This window comes from Protopterus annectens, chromosome 12.part0 (genome assembly GCF_019279795.1).
Source record: "Protopterus annectens isolate FY-2018-M chromosome 12.part0, PAN1.0, whole genome shotgun sequence".
NCBI classification, from domain to species: Eukaryota; Metazoa; Chordata; order Ceratodontiformes; family Protopteridae; genus Protopterus; species Protopterus annectens.
This window is the reverse complement of record NC_056746.1, coordinates 1,520,012,631-1,520,032,072: the sequence shown is the minus strand read 5'-3', so window position 1 is coordinate 1,520,032,072 and position 19,442 is coordinate 1,520,012,631. Positions and strand designations below refer to the sequence as shown.

Below are 19,442 nucleotides of genomic sequence, written 5' to 3'. Positions count from 1 at the left end.
AGATAGTAATAGTGGGCATCAATTTATGTTTAATGTTCTACAACAAATTACAATGGATAAATTAGGTAGGAAATTAGATGTGCATTTGGATATAGCTGAGATGAGATGGCAGCTGTTAACCAATGCACAGGAAGCTCCTGGGATCAATGATTGTATTTCTATAATGCCTATTTTAAAGTTAAAAAATATATTGGGGTAATGTAGTACCTGTTTTTTATTCTACTGTCCAGTGGTAATAAAATGGAATTGTATATACAATACACTGGAATTTAGGTAACTTAGATATATAGGTGTTTGTAACATAGTTTGCAACAATGTTTAGTTATGTTCCTTCTGTTGTATGCTGGCCTTTTAATCTTAATTCCTACTTAGGGGTGTTAACCAATTTTAGTTGATTGGTGATGATGTCATTTTTAAGGTGTATATAAGAATTTTTATCATTCTTAACTTGTGTTCTGATGAAGTCGGATTAAAGACGAAACCTAGGTAAACTCGTGTTGCTCAGTGTTGTTCTGGTTGCTTCTTGGAGCTCAATTGCTGGTTCATATTAGTTATTGGTTTTGTTCTGTGCATTATAAGTATGGAAAGACTGTCTCAAAGTCGTCAAAGCAGATTTAACAGTGTTTTGGAATATTGGCAAGCTAGAAGGGCATTAATGCCTGTGCTTGAAATATATGTATGTATGCAAAAGGGGGCCAATTGCTTTGCATCAGGCATGTTTTCTGCACTGCTAGGGAACTAAAAATGTGAAACAATGCCCTGATAAGATATGACGGGAGAAACAAGGATAAGTTATGGTCTTTTTTCTCTAAGTTTTATGACAGTGTGGTATCATACAAATGGTGGGAAGGCAATACAAGAATCCCCATGACCAGGAGAACAGTACCATCAACTTCCCTTGCCATGTGGAACTCCCTATTACAAAGATAGGACACATACTCTAAAGTGGCAAAAATGTTAATCACATGGGTGCCTCATTTCTGGAAGAACAGCCAAATAGGAATCTCAACTCCTCCTTTCTAAGGCAAGAGCAGAAGAGTTGTTCACAGAGCCCAGTATCTGCCCTGATGTGAACAGCCATGGGAATGGTGATGCTCATCTCTGGCTCACTGCCAGAAGACACTACCTCTACACATAACAGATATGAGAGGAGAGTAACCAGTTTGCTTAGGTACCACGCAACAGAGCGGCTGCTGCACCAAAAGTCCATATGTCCATCCTATACAGTGACGCCATCTGGTACACTGCTGCAACACAAGGTATGACACTGCAGACTCATCATCTGGAACAAGACACATCAGACGTGCATGATAAACTCAGTGAGGTTTAGAATGAAAGATTCTCATCCCCTTCAGAACTAAGAGGTGGTGGGAGTAAATCCCTAGGCTCTAAAGAAAGGCAACCTCTAAGGATGTCTGAAGAAGCGAATTTGGGCCTTTCACAAATAGTTATGTGGTGATAGCTTCATCCTCAAACATAGCCCTTTCTGGAAGAAAATCCAATGAATCATTCTAAAATATGGCCATCCATGACCAAATTTCAGCAACAAATATATTCTTGAGATGATTCGTCATAGAAGAGTGAACTTTTAAAAAACATTCGCCCAAAAAGGTTAGTTCTGCACTTCAAGCAGGGCTCTGACATCTACACTGAAGGAGTCGCTCAGCAGGGAGACTCAGCACAGCTACTAGGGATTGTTCTCAGCCTAGGGTAAGGAGACTTCTTCCTTAGGGCTGACCAAGCTTGTATGATAGTGCAGGGTCTGGGAGTGGGTCATATAATACAAGGCCCACCATAGTGGTAAGGGTGTGTTTCGTTTTTTTTTGGAAATATTCAGCTAAAGCCTAACCAATGCAGAATCTCTGCTAATCAAAAACTTCAATGATCAAAAACTGTTGGATCTGTTTGCCTGTCACCTACATTTGAATATCACTGCTATACCAATAAATCAGCAAACTGCTTGCCTACCTCTCATTGACAGCCAAGTAAATTCTTTATACACTACACCAACAAAAGCTCTGCTAATAGAATTGCTGCCTACCACCTGCTAAATGATTAAACTGGACTCCCACTACAGGGATGAGTCAATCTTTTCAAAAGTTAGTTTGGTCTGTGGGTTAAAATGTGGACTCCATACAATCCTCTTCCTGGAGTTAACCATTCATCATTCTTCTCTTCTCACATTTTAAAACTAAACTCTCCAAACCACCAGCATGACACTAATTAGCCCACTGTACATCATCTACCTAGGCATACACATGCCTCTTTTACTCATTAGGCACCATCAGTGGTCTTATATGGAACACATATCTGACTTAATTTCAGTGCCACAAATGCTTTAAGAAACTAGTCGGCTATAACTTAATTACTGAAATTTGTACTAATCATTTGAGAAAACAGTGATATCACCTAGTGTTTTATTTATTTCCATACATAATTAGTAAAATATTCTTTGTACTTCTTGTTTATTAGCAGAGCTGCTGTTCAGGGTATGACTGAAAAGAGTGATGTATTGAGAAGTCCCCTTCAGCTGTTAAACAAGCAAATAATGAAAACTTGTTGACACCCCAACTTAGACCTTTTTCCTTTACTGTCTTCTTTACAGTAACCCCTAGCGTATGTACCACCTTATAAAACAGCATAACAGCCCAACAGGTGCTATCTGCCCACCCACAAAGCCACAGCACATCTTGGAAAAAAAGTCTCCTCTGTCTATGACAGTGCACCTGTCATGGTGTCATGTCTGAACCAATCAAATGATTTTGTAACATATACAACACAACCATACTGAACAAGGCCACACCTAACACCAACAGCATCGTTCATTTATCTCCAGTCAGAAATGGAAATTCTACACCATACACAGTTGTAAATTTTAATAATTTTGATGACATTCCGTTACTCCGTAACTGGGAAAACAATAATTATAAAAGGCACAAAATACAGCAAAGCTCAGGAACAGGATTACACTTACCTTGTATTGAAATAAGCACTTGAAGCAGGCTTGATTTACTGGTCCATCTCTCTGTTCCCTACAAAAACAGTAACAAGTTTAGCAAAAGACACATGGTCTGTATTTACTTTAAAAACTTACAGCCTGAATTAATAATGTAAATAATTCGGCCTGTAATAAAAATGGCATCATAAATGGAGAAATAATAGTATTAAGCTCCTACTTTGTGTCATGCAATTCTACTTCTCCTTGGAGTTTAAATGCCCACTACCATCTTTCTCAGTAAAAAAAGCTACTGCCAGGATCATGAATTTCCACAATGTAGCATAAAGACAAGCACAAATGGCAAAGTCACTGCCTAAATTACATACCTTTCTTATCACATAGTTCATTTACTCTAGTTGAAGAACATCTTGAACTTGTGAAATGCAGGAATTTAAATGCTGCAACTGCTGCTCCGTTTACTTTTGCCCTCTACCAGCTCCTTTAGGTGCCCTGTAACAGTGACCGAAGAGTTCCCTGCAGCCTACAATATGGCAGTAAAAGCCATATAGACTTGCTTCACTACCTTAATGTATGCCCCATCCACCTGAGATCTTATGAGTACTGGTTTGAGGCCAAGCACCTGGAGTTTAAAAGACTGGAGCAAAGGTTCAAGCACAAACGGAGATTTACTAACCAAAAACATTATACTGCTTTCTCAAGCTGTGATCCTTCTTCAAAAATTCAATTTTAGTGACTAGAGTATTCTCAACTGAATCAAATCAGCTAGACATGCTCTCCCAGGTGGTCAACAGGCTGTGCAACCTGCCTATCTTTTCCTCTAAAGGATGTGAACTGGGTGTTGAGTTCCTTACAACTAAGACATCAATGAAAATAGTTTCATCCTTTATAAGTCTGCAAGAAATATGCAGTGGCTGTGGAGAATTTCAGCCAAGCACACTGACATCTACAGTCTTTAGATTATACTGAATATCCTTTGTATATCCAAGTATTTGTGGTTTGACAAAAGACCATCAAGGGCAATTCCTGTCTATCCTGACATGATCAGACCCAAGATCCAGTAGATCACCTTTACTAGTCTAAGTGATGATGTGCATTTACATAAAAGGAGGCTTTGGTGAACCTACCTTGAATTCTACTTTGGGTCCTGATAAGACAGTGAAAAAGAAGTTATGTACTCACCATAACATTCCAATCTGTGCTGCCCATTTTCATTAATCCTTGACATAGGAGTTCGGTTCTGAATCTTGGAAAAGACTCAGCCATTATTACAGCCAAAAACTCTTGAGCTTAACACTTACTCGCAATGCTCCTGTCCTAGTTACCTCAGACAGAGTTTACTGAAAGACAGACAGAAAGAATAAACCCCAAAAGCCTTCAGAGAGACCATATTAGGGACCATACAACAAACTTCAAGGGCCAGGGAAAGGTGGGAGGGGAGTCGAGGATAAATGAAAATGGAAAACACAGATGGAACATTATGGTGAGTACATAAGTTCTTTATCTGATGTTGTCAATTTTCATTTTATCCTCGACATATGGAACAGAGTTCCCAGCTACCTTTAACCTTGGGTGGACTCAAGGAAGGATATTCCTGAGCACCATGGAAACAAATGACACACTTCCCCTTGGAGACCAGATCCAATTTGTAATGAGTAATAAAGGTATGAGGGGGAAGCCCAAGTTACTGCTGTGCAGATATCATCCACAGAAGCTCTAGATTGAAAACTGCTGAAGTAGCTGCAGTTCTGGTAGAATGTGCCTTTAAAGGTCTAGGCAACTTCATTTTCTTTTTATTGTAGATAAAAGAAATACATTCTTTGAGCCATCTGACTAGCATCACTTTGCTGACTGGTTGGCCAAGTCTCGTAGATGAAAATGGTACAAATAGTTGGCCGGATTTTCTGAAATTCTTGCTTCTGTGTAGACAGAAATGTAATCGTCTGTGAACAGTTAATAAATGTAAGCAGTATTCACCTTTGTTAGTAAAACTGGGAAAAATACTGGTAAATTAATAGTCTGACGGATACTGGTCTCTGACACCACCTTAGGCAAGAAGGAAGTATGGGTTCTCAGGGAAACTCTTATCTTTATGGAAAATCAGGTAAGGGGGTTTACATGATAAAGCTTGTACTTCAGAAATCCTTCTGGCTGTAGGTATTTTCACTAAAAATATTGTTTTCCAGGATAAAACGTTTTGATTGCATTTAGCTGAAGTTTAAAAAGGAGGTTGAATGATGGCTTGTAGCACTAAACTGAGATTCCAAGGTGAAGTGTGATCTTTGTAAGGGGGTTTTAGCAAGAAAATTCCTTTTAAGAAGGCCTTGCAAAGCTTATGAGAAGCCAAAGAGGATTCTTTACACCCATTATGGAAATGAGAAATAGCAGCTAACTGAATTTTTATAGTAGACTGGGAAGCACGCGTTTCAAAATGTGAAGTTAAAAATTTTAGGATTTTATTGTTGGGTGCTGAAAAAGGGTCAATATTATAATCATGAGCCCATATGGGTAAACCTCCTGTATTTACTAGTATAGAGTATATGACGTACCAGGGAAGAGAGTGAGGGATGCTTGGCTATTAATGGAACTGATGAAAACAAGCTGTCAAGCTTGAGGTTCACAATGTTCGGATGGCTCAACCCCTGTGGATGAGATAGGTCTGGAACTGGGTCCGTAATCCAAGGTAGTTGAATCAGATAAGGCCAAAGAAAGGGGAAGCATATTTTTTGAAGCCAATAAGGTGCAATGAGGATTATTTTGCTCTTTAACCTGATTGCTTTCTGTAGGAATTCTGGAATTAGAGGAACTGGGGGAAAGGCATACACAGTACGGAGAGCCAAGTGTGGAGAACAGCATCTCCCGGTGACTCCCCCGGAGGGGGGATCAGGGCAATGTACTTGCTGCACATGTCATTTAGTGGAGAGGCAAACGGATCGCAAAAAGACCGAGACACCACTCACAAGGTAGGAGAATACACCTGCTTAGTTTGTCTGCTATCACATTGGAACTCCATGGAATGTGCACTGCTATCAGAAAGCAATTAAAAGAGATCACCCAGTGTCACCCTCTGAGAGCTTCTCAACAAATGGGGTAGGATTTGGTTCACCCCGGTTTGTTGATGTACTAAACCAATGACAGTCTTGCCCAGATAATGCCCCCGCCCAATCTGAGCATCCGTGGTCACTATGGCTCGGTGGCTGTGATGGAAGAAAGGATGGACTAGGAGAATGTCTTATGAATGCATCCACCAATCTAACTAATTTCTGCAAAGACTGGTGATCAAAATCAGGTCCAACATGGGTTGGTGCAACACTGACCACTGAGACGATAGCAACCATTATAGCATCCTCTTGTGGTATCTTGCTAAGGGAACTATAGCTGTAGTTGCAGCCATGGAGCCCAATGCTTGAATGGCTAGAAGGGAAGTTACTTTCCTGTTGCTGATTATCTTCTGTACCTGTACTCTGATTTTCTGTAATCTCACATGGAAGCTATGGAAGTTGAGTATTTAGAAGCGATTCTATGAACTCTAAATTCTGAGCTGGGGTCAGTTTTGATTTGTCGTCACTTATAGTCATTCCCAGAAAAGAGCAAACATGAAGTACATGGTCTCTTGCTTCTATCAACTAATGCCTGGTTGGAGCAGTAATGAGCCAATAGTCTATGTACGGAAACACTTGGAATCCCTGCAGTCTCAAGTGACCTTCTACAACTACCATATGCTTAGTGAACACCATGCAGGCTGTGGTGAGAACAAAAGGCTGAAGTCTGAATTGAAAGTGACTGGCTCCCAAACGGAAGTGGAGGAATCTTCTGGATTGTTTGTCCATCTTTATATGGTAATATGTATCCTGAATATCTACATCCAGTCGTCTTTTTCCAAGAATGGACTGTACCGTGATCATCTGAAATTTGGTTTGACAAACTGATTCGTTCAATACACTTGGATCCAGAATTGGTCTTCAGTCTCCTGTGTTTTTTGGCACTAAAAAGAATCTTGAATAAATTCTGGACTTTCTCTGGTCTGGTTGAACTCCTTGGATGACTTTTTCCCATCAGTTTTTGTATTTCTAGATATCTGGTTAATTCCTATAACAAATGAGACTTCACCATGCTAACTAGTTATGCGGCCTTGTGCAGTCGTCTCCAACTTCTTAAAGGGCCAAGTGGCTTTCAGCCACATCAGATCGAGCAATAACAGGTTTGTATTGCTCTAAGACTAGAGGCCCTGTAATTGGAATGAGTACACTTTAAATCCTTTAATGAGGATCTATTGGAGGGTAAGCCTGATGCCAGCAGCCATGGTAATTCCAGCTCCAATAGCATATATTAAAGTTGCTGCAGTTAAAAAGCTCATAGTTGTATCTTGGGATTGGGCTGGTGGTCTGCCGCGAGGTGAGCTACTGCCTTAACCACCCCTACCTCTCAGCACTCCCTCGATGCTCTTAACAGAGTGTCTTGGGGGTCCGAAGAGTTTACTTTGAAAAAAACTGTGTTCAAAGCAGGCCTGTTGCCTGAATACTTCAGCTAGGAATAATGGAATAGGATTCCGGTTCTATTTTGTTGGTTTTTCAGAACTGGGGCCATGATTAAGAGGGACAGCTGGGGGCATTTGTATTGTGCCACTAGAGGTGAAATTCTTGAACCGGCACAAGACAAACGAATGCAAAACCATTTCCCAAGAATGTTTTCATTAACCAAGAACAAAAGGCGGAGGTTTGTAAACTATCACAGATACTGTAGTAGTTCCAACCATAAACTATGCTGATTAGCCATCCCGTGGCATTATTCCCCATGACCTACCAGGGAGCTTTCCCGGAAACCAAAGTATTTGGGTTCTGAGAGGAGTATGGTTGCAAAGCTGAAACTTAAGGAATTGATGGAAGGGCACCACCAGGAGTGGAGCTTGCAGCTTAATTTGACTCAACACGGGAAACCTCACCCGGCCAAAACACGGAAAGGACTGACAGATTGCTAGCTCCTTCTCGATTCCATGGGTGGGGGGCCATGGCCGTTCATACCTGGTGGAGCGATTTGTCTGGTTAATTCCTATGAATGAATGAGACTCCGCCATACTAACTATTTATGCTACCCCGTGCGGTCGTCTCCAAATTCTTAGATGGGAAAGTGGCTTTCAGCCACACAAGACTGAGTAATAACAAGTATGTGATGCCCTTAAATGTCCGTGCTACACAGAATGGATCAGCATGTCTACCTTTGGCAGACAGGTCTGGGTAATCCAGTGAACCCCATTCATGATGGGATCCGAAGACTAATTATTCCCCACGAATGAGGAATTCTCAGCAAGTGCAGGTCATAAACTTGCATTAAACCCTTGCCTTTGTACACACCACCTGCCACTTCTCCAGTTGAATGGTTTAGTGAGGTTCTCTGACTGGCCCTGTTGTAGTCTGTCATGGCCAAGAGGTGCACTGAGAAGACTATCAAACTTGACTACCTAGAGGAAATAAAAGTCTTAACAAGGCTTCGGAGGTGAACCTGTGGAAGGATCATTAGCAGAAGTGTCCTTGGATGGCACCATCCCCGGGGACCGCCTCTCCTCGCTCCACCTCCCTGAAGCTGTCTCTTTCTCTCTCCAGCCACCCCTGCGGAGGCTGGAGGAACCAAGCCACGACTCTTGGGGGGAGGAAGAGGGGGAGCGAGAGGCAGGGTGGCTTCCATCCCGCTCGCCCCCTGATGGCAGGGGGGGGTCCTTTCCACACAGCAGAAGGTGCAGGCGCTCCTGCGCCTCCCCGAGGTGTGGAGGGGGCACCCAGCCTAGTAGTGTGGTCCTCCATGTGCCCTGGATGTGACAGACTCCCAACACGGAAGGGGGAGAGGGTGCCAACCTGGCAGTGGACGCTACACCGTTCCCTCTGACTGTGCTTTGACTGTGTGGAATATCGGAAATTTTCTTGTACATGGCAAGAGGAAGGGAAAAGGGAATTGTATAGCCTCTGGATATAATCCTCTGCATCCAAGTGCCCGAAGTTATTTGTAGGCTGGCATTTTGGTGCAGGGATAAGTGTCCGCCATCTGCCTACAAAGGAAGACAATCGGGCCTCCTTCCAGGAGCGTTGGTAGCATTTACCACAGAAAGAATCTCTGAAACCCTTATTTTTGTGGGCCACCACTGCTACATACGTGCATCTTCCATTAAAGTTCCTCCTCTGCCCCTGAGTGAACTACCTCCATGCATGTCCTAAAAAGGCCCTTGGGACTTTTTGAACCACATTTTTCCACTGCTTCTCTGATTTCTAGAGAAAGGTTGTAGAGGAGTGGAAAAACGTATGCCTACCACAGAAAGGGTCATTCCATCCTTCTCACACCTGGGATAAAATTTCTCTAACTTGAGAGCCAAACAAGGACAATCCGTCAAAGTGTGCATTGACAAATTAAGACCTAAATGGCTCTGCAAAGTCTCATACCTGCATCCAGGCATGTCTCCTAATGGCCACGCCTGAACCCACTGCTCTGGTGGTCCTTTTGGCTGCACAAGTGATAAGCCTCATGCACAAATCAGACAGACTCTAGTATAACCAACTGGGAAGTCACCTTTTCTTGGACATCCTCAGAAATGGTTCCTGCAAGGGTATCTGATAATCTCCTTGACCAGATGCCTCTGAGGTCTGGTGAAGTGTGCCAAGAAATTCAAGGATCTTAAGGCAAAGGTTGATGAAACACAGACGCACTTCCCAAACCTATCCATTGTCCAAGACACACTGTTGGGTGGAGGACTAGAGGAACGCTCTTCATTCAGTTCCTTCTTTGTAGTTGCCACCATGGCCATAGCATTAACAGCTAATACTATGGCCCAGAATGGTTTGTCTTTAGGGGTGGACAGAAATTTGTCAGGTCTCCTGGGAATTCATTCAATAGTGTCAGGGGCCTTCCACACCCGCTGACAGATCAACTGAATGGGCTCAACAGCGGGTGGAGACACCCAAGAGGTAGACGGTCAAGTGCCAAATGCCTGCAGTTACATGGACTCCTCTGAAGAGAGATTTTGGGATTTCCAGTCACCGCTCTGTTTCAATATTTCCAGGATGTCTCCAAAGAAGACATCAGGGGGTGACTTTGGGGATCTCTCACCTTCACTGAAGTTGGTGTCTTTGGTGATAGATTCCTCTTGGGAATCCAAGTGTTTCCTCTTGCACTTTTTCTTATGGACCTCTTCAGTGGGGTGATCTGCAGGGGTATCAGAAAAGGAGAGAACTGCTATCTGAGACTCCTATGGTATTGGCACTTGCTGACTCAGTGGGAGTACAGGTTGAATATCTGGGTGAGAGGAAGAAAGGGACACTGGCTCCAAAGTTGAAGGGGCCGAATGATTGCGGCAGTCAGTGTTCTCTCCATGGTCTCGAAAGCTGAAACGCTCCAAAAGAGGGAAGGGAGCCCAAAACTGAGAAAAACTGTCTCAGAACCGTGGTCACTCCCTACTCTGAAGTGACAGCCTCTGAGACCGAAGAAGGAGCTGAGCTGATCTGTGCCAAAGCCCCAAGGTGCAGACACAGTTCCGAAAAAATAGGTGTCAACTCATACCTCCTGGAGATGCAGGACAGACTGGGCACCATGAGGCCTCCAAATCTGATATGATCGAAGACCTCCAAGCAACAACCGGTCCTGAAGATAGGGATTCTCTGGAACAAATGCGGTCGGCACTGAATGACTTAGAGGAGTGAACTCTGATGCTTCAGGAAAAGTCAGAGGAGGAAATCCTGGAGGAATAATCTGCTCCCAAAGAGAGGGGGCTGGGGCTGAAGAGGTATCGGACTATGCTCTCGCCCACAGTATCTTATTCACCAGCTTCTCTACATCACCTTCAGTTAAGCTCTTAGTGGAACAGATCAAATGGGAGGAGGGCGATTTTGGCCTTTACAGAAAGGGCCAAAGTAGCCTTCCTGCAAAGGAGTTGACAGAAGGTGAAATGGCGTCTTTGGAAGATCTATAATTGATGGCTCATCAATTTGCTTACTTGGTATCGAAATAGTCGATAATGTTAGAGATGTCTGCACCGAAAATTTTGGTGTTGAAAAATCGAAGTGCTAGGTGCCAAAAACTTTGTCCAATCTGATAAACTCAGTTCCTCACGTCCTTTTGGGACAGAAGTTTTAGTAGAGGAGTCGGTCTGTTCTAGGGGTTCTAAATGAACCCAAGACTTATAAACTTTTTCAAGGACAGTGCTGGTGGAGTGGAAGGCACAGATAAGCTTCTCTTTTTTGTTTTTTCCATAACCTTGGAAGACAAGGAGAAAGGAGGAGAAATGGTCTTACTCCTAACTTTGTCAGCACCGGATAAGGCCTCACTGAAGGCTGATGGAATTATACCCTTCATAAAAAAAGTTAATTACATCTTTCCACTAGTGCCCTGTGACAAACTGCAAATAGAACAGTCTTCTTGAAGGTGATCAGGGCTTAGGCAATAAACACATAGTGACTGCATGTCTGACGCAAAAAGTTTGTGCCTGTATTTCTGGCAACTTTTGAAACCAACTTTTGGTTTACCTGCTATACTGAGAAAAATTCTAAAGTTTGTAAATAATTTGCGACCACAGGCCAGTTTATACAAACCCCACACACACACACGCCAGTTTATACAAACCCCACACACACACACACACAGAAAGCTTCAGAAACAGTAGTTTTTAACAGAAAAAGAAACAGCAGGAAGAAAACGATCAACAATGATTGTTAATACACTGACTACACCTCTCAACTGTACCAAATTCCTCAGTATTTCACTGTTTTGGGTTCAAAATAATTCACAAATTCCCAATTGGCCCCTTTAAATACCGATTTTGTTTTCATGCAGTTCCTTACAATACTGATGTTGCCACTAAGTTATTGCACTGTCTCTTGTACAAGAATAAGGGATTTTCTGATACAGTATTAATAATTACAACCAGTAAGCAGTGCCAGACATCATATAGAAAATGCATCTGTATATGTAGCACCTGTTGCCCCTTTAATGTTTTAGGGAAATTAACATTAATATTTAAAATGTGATAGAGTTTTAATCTTTGTCCACAACTGTAGCAGGTCTCCAGGCACCCATTAAAACACACATCTTCTCTATGAAGGTTAAAAAAAGTAAGTAAAACTGCTTGCTACTAATTTAAAAAGCAGTTTGTTACAGTTAAATCACTAGGCGCATTAGCTTGACCACAAATGCAGCATAGGCATTCATTATGAAAGCTGGCACTGCAGGTCTGCTGCATCATCACTCCCAACAGGTACATTACTAGAAAGGAGTTTGATATCTGAATTGTTGCAGGTATTTTTTTGGGGGGGAGGGGGGGAGGGGGGGGACTTGCAGTTCTGAATATTTACAGCGTCCTGTTAGGTAACGTAACTGGAGAACATGCTGTGTGCTTTAAAGCACTGATGGGGGCATGTAAATGTATACATGTAGGAAGATACAACTAGGACAGTGATGGGGAATGTATGACAACAACATTTTGGGTGACACCAGCATTCACCAACACCAGAATTACCAAAGGAACTGATTTTGCATTTGTTGCTTGTGTGAAGTGCATTGAATTATTCTGTGCCACAAGCCAGTTCAACAACACTTCTGCAGAGGAAAGGAAGTTATTAACCTCAAAGATTACTTCAGTATACTTTCTCTGCAAAGGGCAGTGCTGAACATTGTTTTCTCTTTGCGGTTACACTTCTGCAAAGGGCAAGTAGTCTGCATTTCTACGTGTGCGCTCTAACATTCCTCTCAACTGTCCCTCTTAATCCCTACTAAAACTGGCAACTCTTTAAACTTAATAATGATAATAATTAGATTTATAGACTAACTGTACTTCACGTTCATTTTTTTTTTCTGTCAGTGTCTCAAATTAGTAGTAGTTTAAAACTGTCCATGTCTCTTATTTCTAGATTTGTCCCAGATTCTGTTGAAATTTACCTCTGATGTATTGACAGCCATGCTGTTTTATTAATTATTTATTTTTTGAGGGGAGGGGGGATGACATGCAAGGAAAGTCAAGTTAGGCATTTTCCGAATTTTTGACATGCCGAACCCAAATGTTTTGCCATCACTGAACTAGGAGAACCTATAGTGGACTGAACAGATATCCTTGCTACATATAAACTCACTGTTATGATGGCATGTTAGGCTAGAGAAACACTGTCATGCTTCATTCAGCTCTAAGTAGAAGAAAATCGTAGCAAGCAAGGCAGAAGTAATTTATCATGATGAGAAGTTCTCGATGGAAAAAAGGCAGAAACCGACACCACTATGTGGATTGGTTACTCTAAATTGGCCGTAGGTGTGCATGTGTGCGCGTGCATGGTATGGAAGAACACCAGTATTAAGGCTAGTCACCAGACGGTTTGAATCTTGGCTCTAGATGATTGTCACTGTTGGAAGTGACACCCTGACCCCATGTGCAAAAAAATGGAAAAAGGGGTTATGGATGGATGGTTTTGGATCGGCTTATATAGGCGAAAAACATATTTCAGTGGCCAAGACTGATCGCTAATCAGATTTGTTAAACTACATCACAAAAATATTAACAATTTTAAAAGAAGGGCCAGTCAGATAAATACCTTACTGAAATAGTGAAACTGAACTGTAGCTGCATTTTAAACTTTCATACTTTAATAGGGTATAGCAGAGTATTATCTGAATTAGTAATTCTGGAATCTAGATACCTTTTTCATAATAGCTGGTACAATTACTTGATGTCTGGCATTTTCTAGCATATTTTTTCTGTTTATGTTGTCTGGCTGGTGGGTGCAACTCCCCATTTTGTCTTGGTGGAAGGTGCGCTAACACTATGTAAGTGCACTAGATTGCTTTGGTAGACTGCTTTCTGTCTCTGAGAAAATGCAACAATATCTTTATAAACAGATGTGCACACGTGGTGCTATGATGTAGAGTACTGAAAACTACATCTTGGGCATCTTTGCACTTTCGGTTTGATTAATAAACTGCCTCTTAGATGTAGATTTGTCACTTTTAGTACTACCTCTTCAAAGTGCAGATGACGGATTTGCTGTCATTGTACCCATGTTTGAAATATGAGTAGCCGGCTAACTACTAGGACCTTCACATATTTTCCTGACTAAAGTTAGTGTATAAGAGGCTGCTGCAGTTTGGATCACAGTACTTGAATTTTGTTAAAACACAAGACTTCTAGTGGGCTGGATTATGATATACAATAATCATGCATTGCTGATTTTCACTCTCTTCTTTACTGCTGCTGAGCAGTAGGGATGTAATTTTTTTTTTCCAACAAACCACTTTTATTTCATCAGCACAGTGTTTACAAGTAGTGCAGTCCTCATGCATGACATATATTTAAATCTTTCTCTCTTAGTCTTTTTTATTTCCTGTCTTACTTTGTTCATTTAGCAGGCTAAAGTCCAACACATATCTGCATTTCTCAGCTGAGCTATCAAATGGATCAAACTGTTCAAACCCATTTTACATATTATTCTCCATATGTTTATAACTGCACAATGGTGTGCATTGCATTGGACTGGGCAGCACAGTGGTGCACAGGTTGGCGCTGTCACCTCACAGCAAAAGGTTCCCAGTTCGATTCTTGGCCAGGTTGCCTTCTGTGCAGAGTCTGCATGTCCTACCTGCGTTTGTGAAAGTTTCTTCCGGGTGCTCTGGTTTCCTCCCAATTCCAAAGACATGCAGCAGGTGGGACTGGACACTCTAAATTGGCCCTAGGAGTGAGTATGTGCGTGAGTGTGTGGTATGGATGAACTACTGTGGCAAGGCTAGCCACCCAGAGGGGTAAACCTTGGCTCTTGATGATTGTCACTGTTGAAGTGACACCCTGACCCATGTGCAAAAATGGAAAAAGGGGTTTAGGATGGATGGCTGGATCTTTATAAATGCACATGTTTGTAGCAAATACCACATGTATGGTTATTCAATAAGTCAGCGGCTAGAATATTGATTAAACTAAAACAGTTAACTATATACATCTTATCTACACCATCATCTAAAAAAATAATTAAAAAAACATTTACGAAAAAAGGAACTAAGTAAATAAAATAGAATAATAAAAATAAACCGGTTGGGTTGAATAAACTCTGATGAATAAAAACGATAACAGCTAGGGTTAAGAAACTGTATGTTCTCTGCAAACTCAGTTACTATTTCCCTTCTGTGTAATTAAGGATGGAAACCATCTGTTTATAAAATTTTTTTTTACCTAATATGGCTATTTCTGTAGCATCTCTTATCCCTGCTACCAACCCTATGAAGTGCTCCCTACCAGGTTTCCGATGCGGTTTCCATCTTTTCATAATTGTCTTCTTAGCTGCTAGGGTTATTATTGAAAAAAACACCCTTTAACTTGTGAAATTTGTGGTTCTGTCAAATACTCCAAAATCAAAATTTCTTTCTTTACTTCAAATTTATTGTCTGTTATTCCTGTCACTGTATCTTTAATGGATTTTCTAAATTTGAACAAGCCTTCACAAGACCAGAAAACATGCTTCCCATTCAGCCACAGTGTCACTTCTACAACTTTGGTAATTGCCTAAATGTGCAGGATAAATTGCTTTTAATTTTGCTGGTGTGTAAAAATATTTATAGTGTTACCACTGTTGTATGCGCAGTGCAAACTTTTCTAATGTTCACTCTTGTATTTACTTGCTATTTGTTTGAACAGTAAACTCTCTTACTCCACAGAAAATAATAAAATTAAAATGTAATTACTCACAAGGCAGATTATTCCGGTATATTTCCAAGTTTCTTATTAATGACTAGTAAATACTTCTTTATATGAATAATGTTTTATGTTTGTGGCTGCAGAGAAATGGCTTGGGTTTCACAACAGAATTAGAAGTAGAATATACTTGCAAGACAATCAGCTATGCTTAGTTATTTTGCCTTTCTCACTGGCATTTCAGATTTTTAATTCATTGTATATTTGTTTATAAATATATACCATAAAAGTTGTAGACAGTATGTATGTATTTAAAATAATCAGTAAGGATTTTGTTTTTGCAGCTTAAACACAAGACATGCTGTAAGTAGACTGGTGACAAATATATATATATATATATATATATATATATATATATATATATATATATATATAGAGAGAGAGAGAGAGATGGAAGAAAGGCATGGCAACCAACTTCCATTCTACCTTTAACAAGTAAACTCCTTGGATGGCAGTCACCGTTAATGGGTCGAGACATGAGTCAGCTGTGACTAATATGTGTGGATGGATTACCAAAATGCATACAAGTTGAAGATACTGGCTTAGTGCATTCAACTTTGCCTCAAGTGCAGTAACATGAACATATTTAAAAACATCACATTTGGGGTGCTCATCACTACCTCTGGGACAGAGTGACAGAAAAGAACCTCAGACTTTTCAGATTGTACTTTAAAGCCCTCATTAGTATATGACCCTTTAGTCCTTAGAATAAAAAAGGAACTTAAGTCTTGTTTGCAAAGTTCTGCTCATTTACAGGTTTGATAAGGCATTTTCACTTTAGTGGTACTATACTGAAAAGCCATGTGGCATTCAGAGAGGAAATAGATTTCCCTGTGTTCTTTCTCTCATAGCTGGCTCACACAAGTGAAGTATTATTTCCAGTCTTCATAGTCCCTGGACTGAGGTTCAAGTTTGTATCTTCAATTTACAGGTATCCAAAGCATAAAGCAACAGACTCAACACACATCCCCTTCTTTTTCAATCCTTTTACAGAGTATTAGTACTTGATATGGGATTTTAAACTGCTGAAAATGTAAATATGGAGGAATGCAGACTTCTTCCATTTAAGCACATTCATATCCACAAGTCAAGAAAATATAAATACCTAGGAGCCATAATCAAATCTCTCAACGATGTGGACAATCTACAAAAGGGCCTCACTGAGACAGATACCTGTTGTCAAAGCCATGGCCTCAAGCTCAATGCCAAAAAGTGCACTGTCATCCCTTTTGGTAAAAGCTCTGTACCCATGAACTACCACATAGGCGGTAGTCTACTTAACACCGGAAGTGTGATAAGAGACCTTGGGACACAGGTGGACAATAGTCTCTCCTTTGATAATCACATCTCCACAGTAGTCAGGAAATCCTTCAACGTGGCACACCTCATCACAAAAGGTTTCTCATCCAGGAAAAAAAGAGGTCATTGTTCCCCTCTACTCATCACTCAATAGACCCATTATAGAGTACAAGCCCCTTTTGGTATGTACCTCACAAGATAAACTCCAGCTTTACTCTGTTGCATATCGCCTACTCAGAGGCGATCTCTGCCTAACATACAAAGCTATGTCAAACCCAGAGCTGTTGGACATGCTCCACGTAAAGAAATCCCAATCCCTCTGAGCTACACGCTCTAGGGACCTAAACCTTGTCACCACAACAAACAGAACATGCTGGAGGGATAGATTCCTATCTCAGAAACTTCCCATACTCTGGAACAAACTACCTATTTATATCAAACAAAGCTCCTCATTAGAACCCAAGAAAAATCTTGATGACTGGATGGGAGATAGGAAATTCACCCCGGGGATCACTTCTGTGGCTCTGCTTGACAGGGGCACAGGAAAATAATTTTCTTGGGTGGCAAAAGCCAGGGTACCATTTGGCTAGGCTTATATAGGCACTAGGGCCAATAGCCTAGTACCTACCCATGAACCTCACAACAGTTAGCTGCACAAAACCAAACAGTCAACAGGTAAAAAACAAGAAAAAGTGCAGTTCCACGTCTGATAAAAGACGAAATTCCAGATCCAGTGAAATTAAAAAATTTAAGGAAAAAGATGAGCACTTTCACAATTCAAACTGTTTCTTCAGATCACAAAAAGACCAAAAAACACAGGTTTAAATACTCTTGGAGTATTTCAACCTGCGTTTTTTTGGTCTTTTTGTGATCTGAAGAAGCAATTGTTTGAATTGTGAAAGCGCTCATCTTTTTCATTAAACTTTTTGACTACACTGGATCTGGAATTTCATCTTTTATCAGCTGTGGAACTGCAGTTTTCTTGTTTTTTTACACTTTTATATCCACACTGTTCTTCAATTTGAATTTTGGTATCCCACAATTCCATGGGGGGTGGGCAGGATTACATAATTATGCATGCAGATTTTAGGTTAATCAGTGTCCAGATTTTTGGCCAGTTGTACCTACTTTTCATGGGCCTTTGTCCAGATTTTTGATGCTTCCAGGTTGAGAGGTGTAACACCGAGATGTGCAGGAAAAGGGAAAACTATCAACGATGACAGTCTAGAATACACCAAAGTGTACGGAAAAAGTAGGACAGGAAAAATGTTAAAGTATGAGAAAGAAGTGGGTAGGTAAATGACTAAAGATAATGGAGAAAGAAGCAGAAACTCTCAAAAATATAGTTTTACTTGGCTCAAGAGGAGCTTTCCTAAGAACATACCCATGACAATAGCAGGTCCAAAGGAAAATATGGATCTGGATCTTGCATCTTGCTTGTAATGCTTTCCAAATGCATTAAGAAAAGACCCCATAATTGCTGCATAGGTATCAACAGCTGAATTTTTGTAACCATCTATTGAACTAGTTAAAGCTCTACATACTGGGTTACTTTTTTACCAAAATATTATGTCAGTCCTTTATGATCTATACTGGCCACCAATTCATTTGCAGATCACTTTTAAAGTTCCAGCGTTGGTTTATTTAGTGTAACACAACATCAGCCTTGCCTCCCCCCCATAACATGTTAAAGACTTCCTTCCTTTGCCTTGTGCAAGCTGTATTATTCCCTGTGCTTGGCCACTCATTGGCTGTTTGCACTTCTAGAGCTGCTGCTGTAGTCTTCTTGCACTGATTTTATCAAGGACCCAACCTCTGGAAAATGCTACTTCACTAGATGTGCGAGTCCCCTATAGTACATGGTATTAAGCAGCTGCTTAAAAAAAATAATAAAAATATATATTTTATATACACACACACACACACACACACATATATATATATATATATATATATCTATATATATATATCTATATATATCTCTCTCTCTATATATATATATATATATATATATATATTTATATATATATTTATTTATTTTAACCTCTGCTGGTTATTACTACAAGTTTTACTATGTTTCGTATAATTATTCTATAATCATAGCTGGGGAATCTAGATTATGAACTAAATGTCCTATCACATTAAAGCCCTCTATACTCGTCTCCTACATGTTATTGAGAGGCAATCTATGCTTGGCACACAAGGCATCCTCGTATTCAGCTCTGATTAATTTTTTTCATATCTGCAAAACTAACAGCATCAGGACCATTAGATCCAAGGATTTAAATTTTGCTTGTGACATAAATAAGATAGGTTGGCAAGACAGATAAGAGTCTCGGAGGATCCCCATGCTCTGGAACAGTTTCCCCATCCATGTGGAGCACAGTCCATCCCTAACTCTATTTAAGCTTAACTCTGACCAATGGAAGCAAAATCGAAAATTCACCCCAGGTCTGGCCCCAATGTCTCTGACAGACAGAGCAATGA

The 19,442-nt window shown here is 40.7% G+C and overlaps 1 protein-coding gene across 1 annotated transcript in view; it reads right to left on the bottom strand.

Moving 5' to 3' along the window:
• Nucleotides 1-2,898: 2,898 nt before the first annotated feature.
• Nucleotides 2,899-19,442, bottom strand: part of UBE2O (ubiquitin conjugating enzyme E2 O) — a 1,895,179-nt gene continuing 1,878,635 nt past the window's right edge. The window contains exons 15-16 of the mRNA XM_044089038.1: nucleotides 2,975-3,032; nucleotides 2,899-2,909 (exon numbers count right to left, since the gene is read on the bottom strand). Of these exons, the coding sequence (XP_043944973.1) occupies nucleotides 2,899-2,909; nucleotides 2,975-3,032 (69 nt within the window). The remainder of the gene's footprint in view (nucleotides 2,910-2,974; nucleotides 3,033-19,442) is intronic.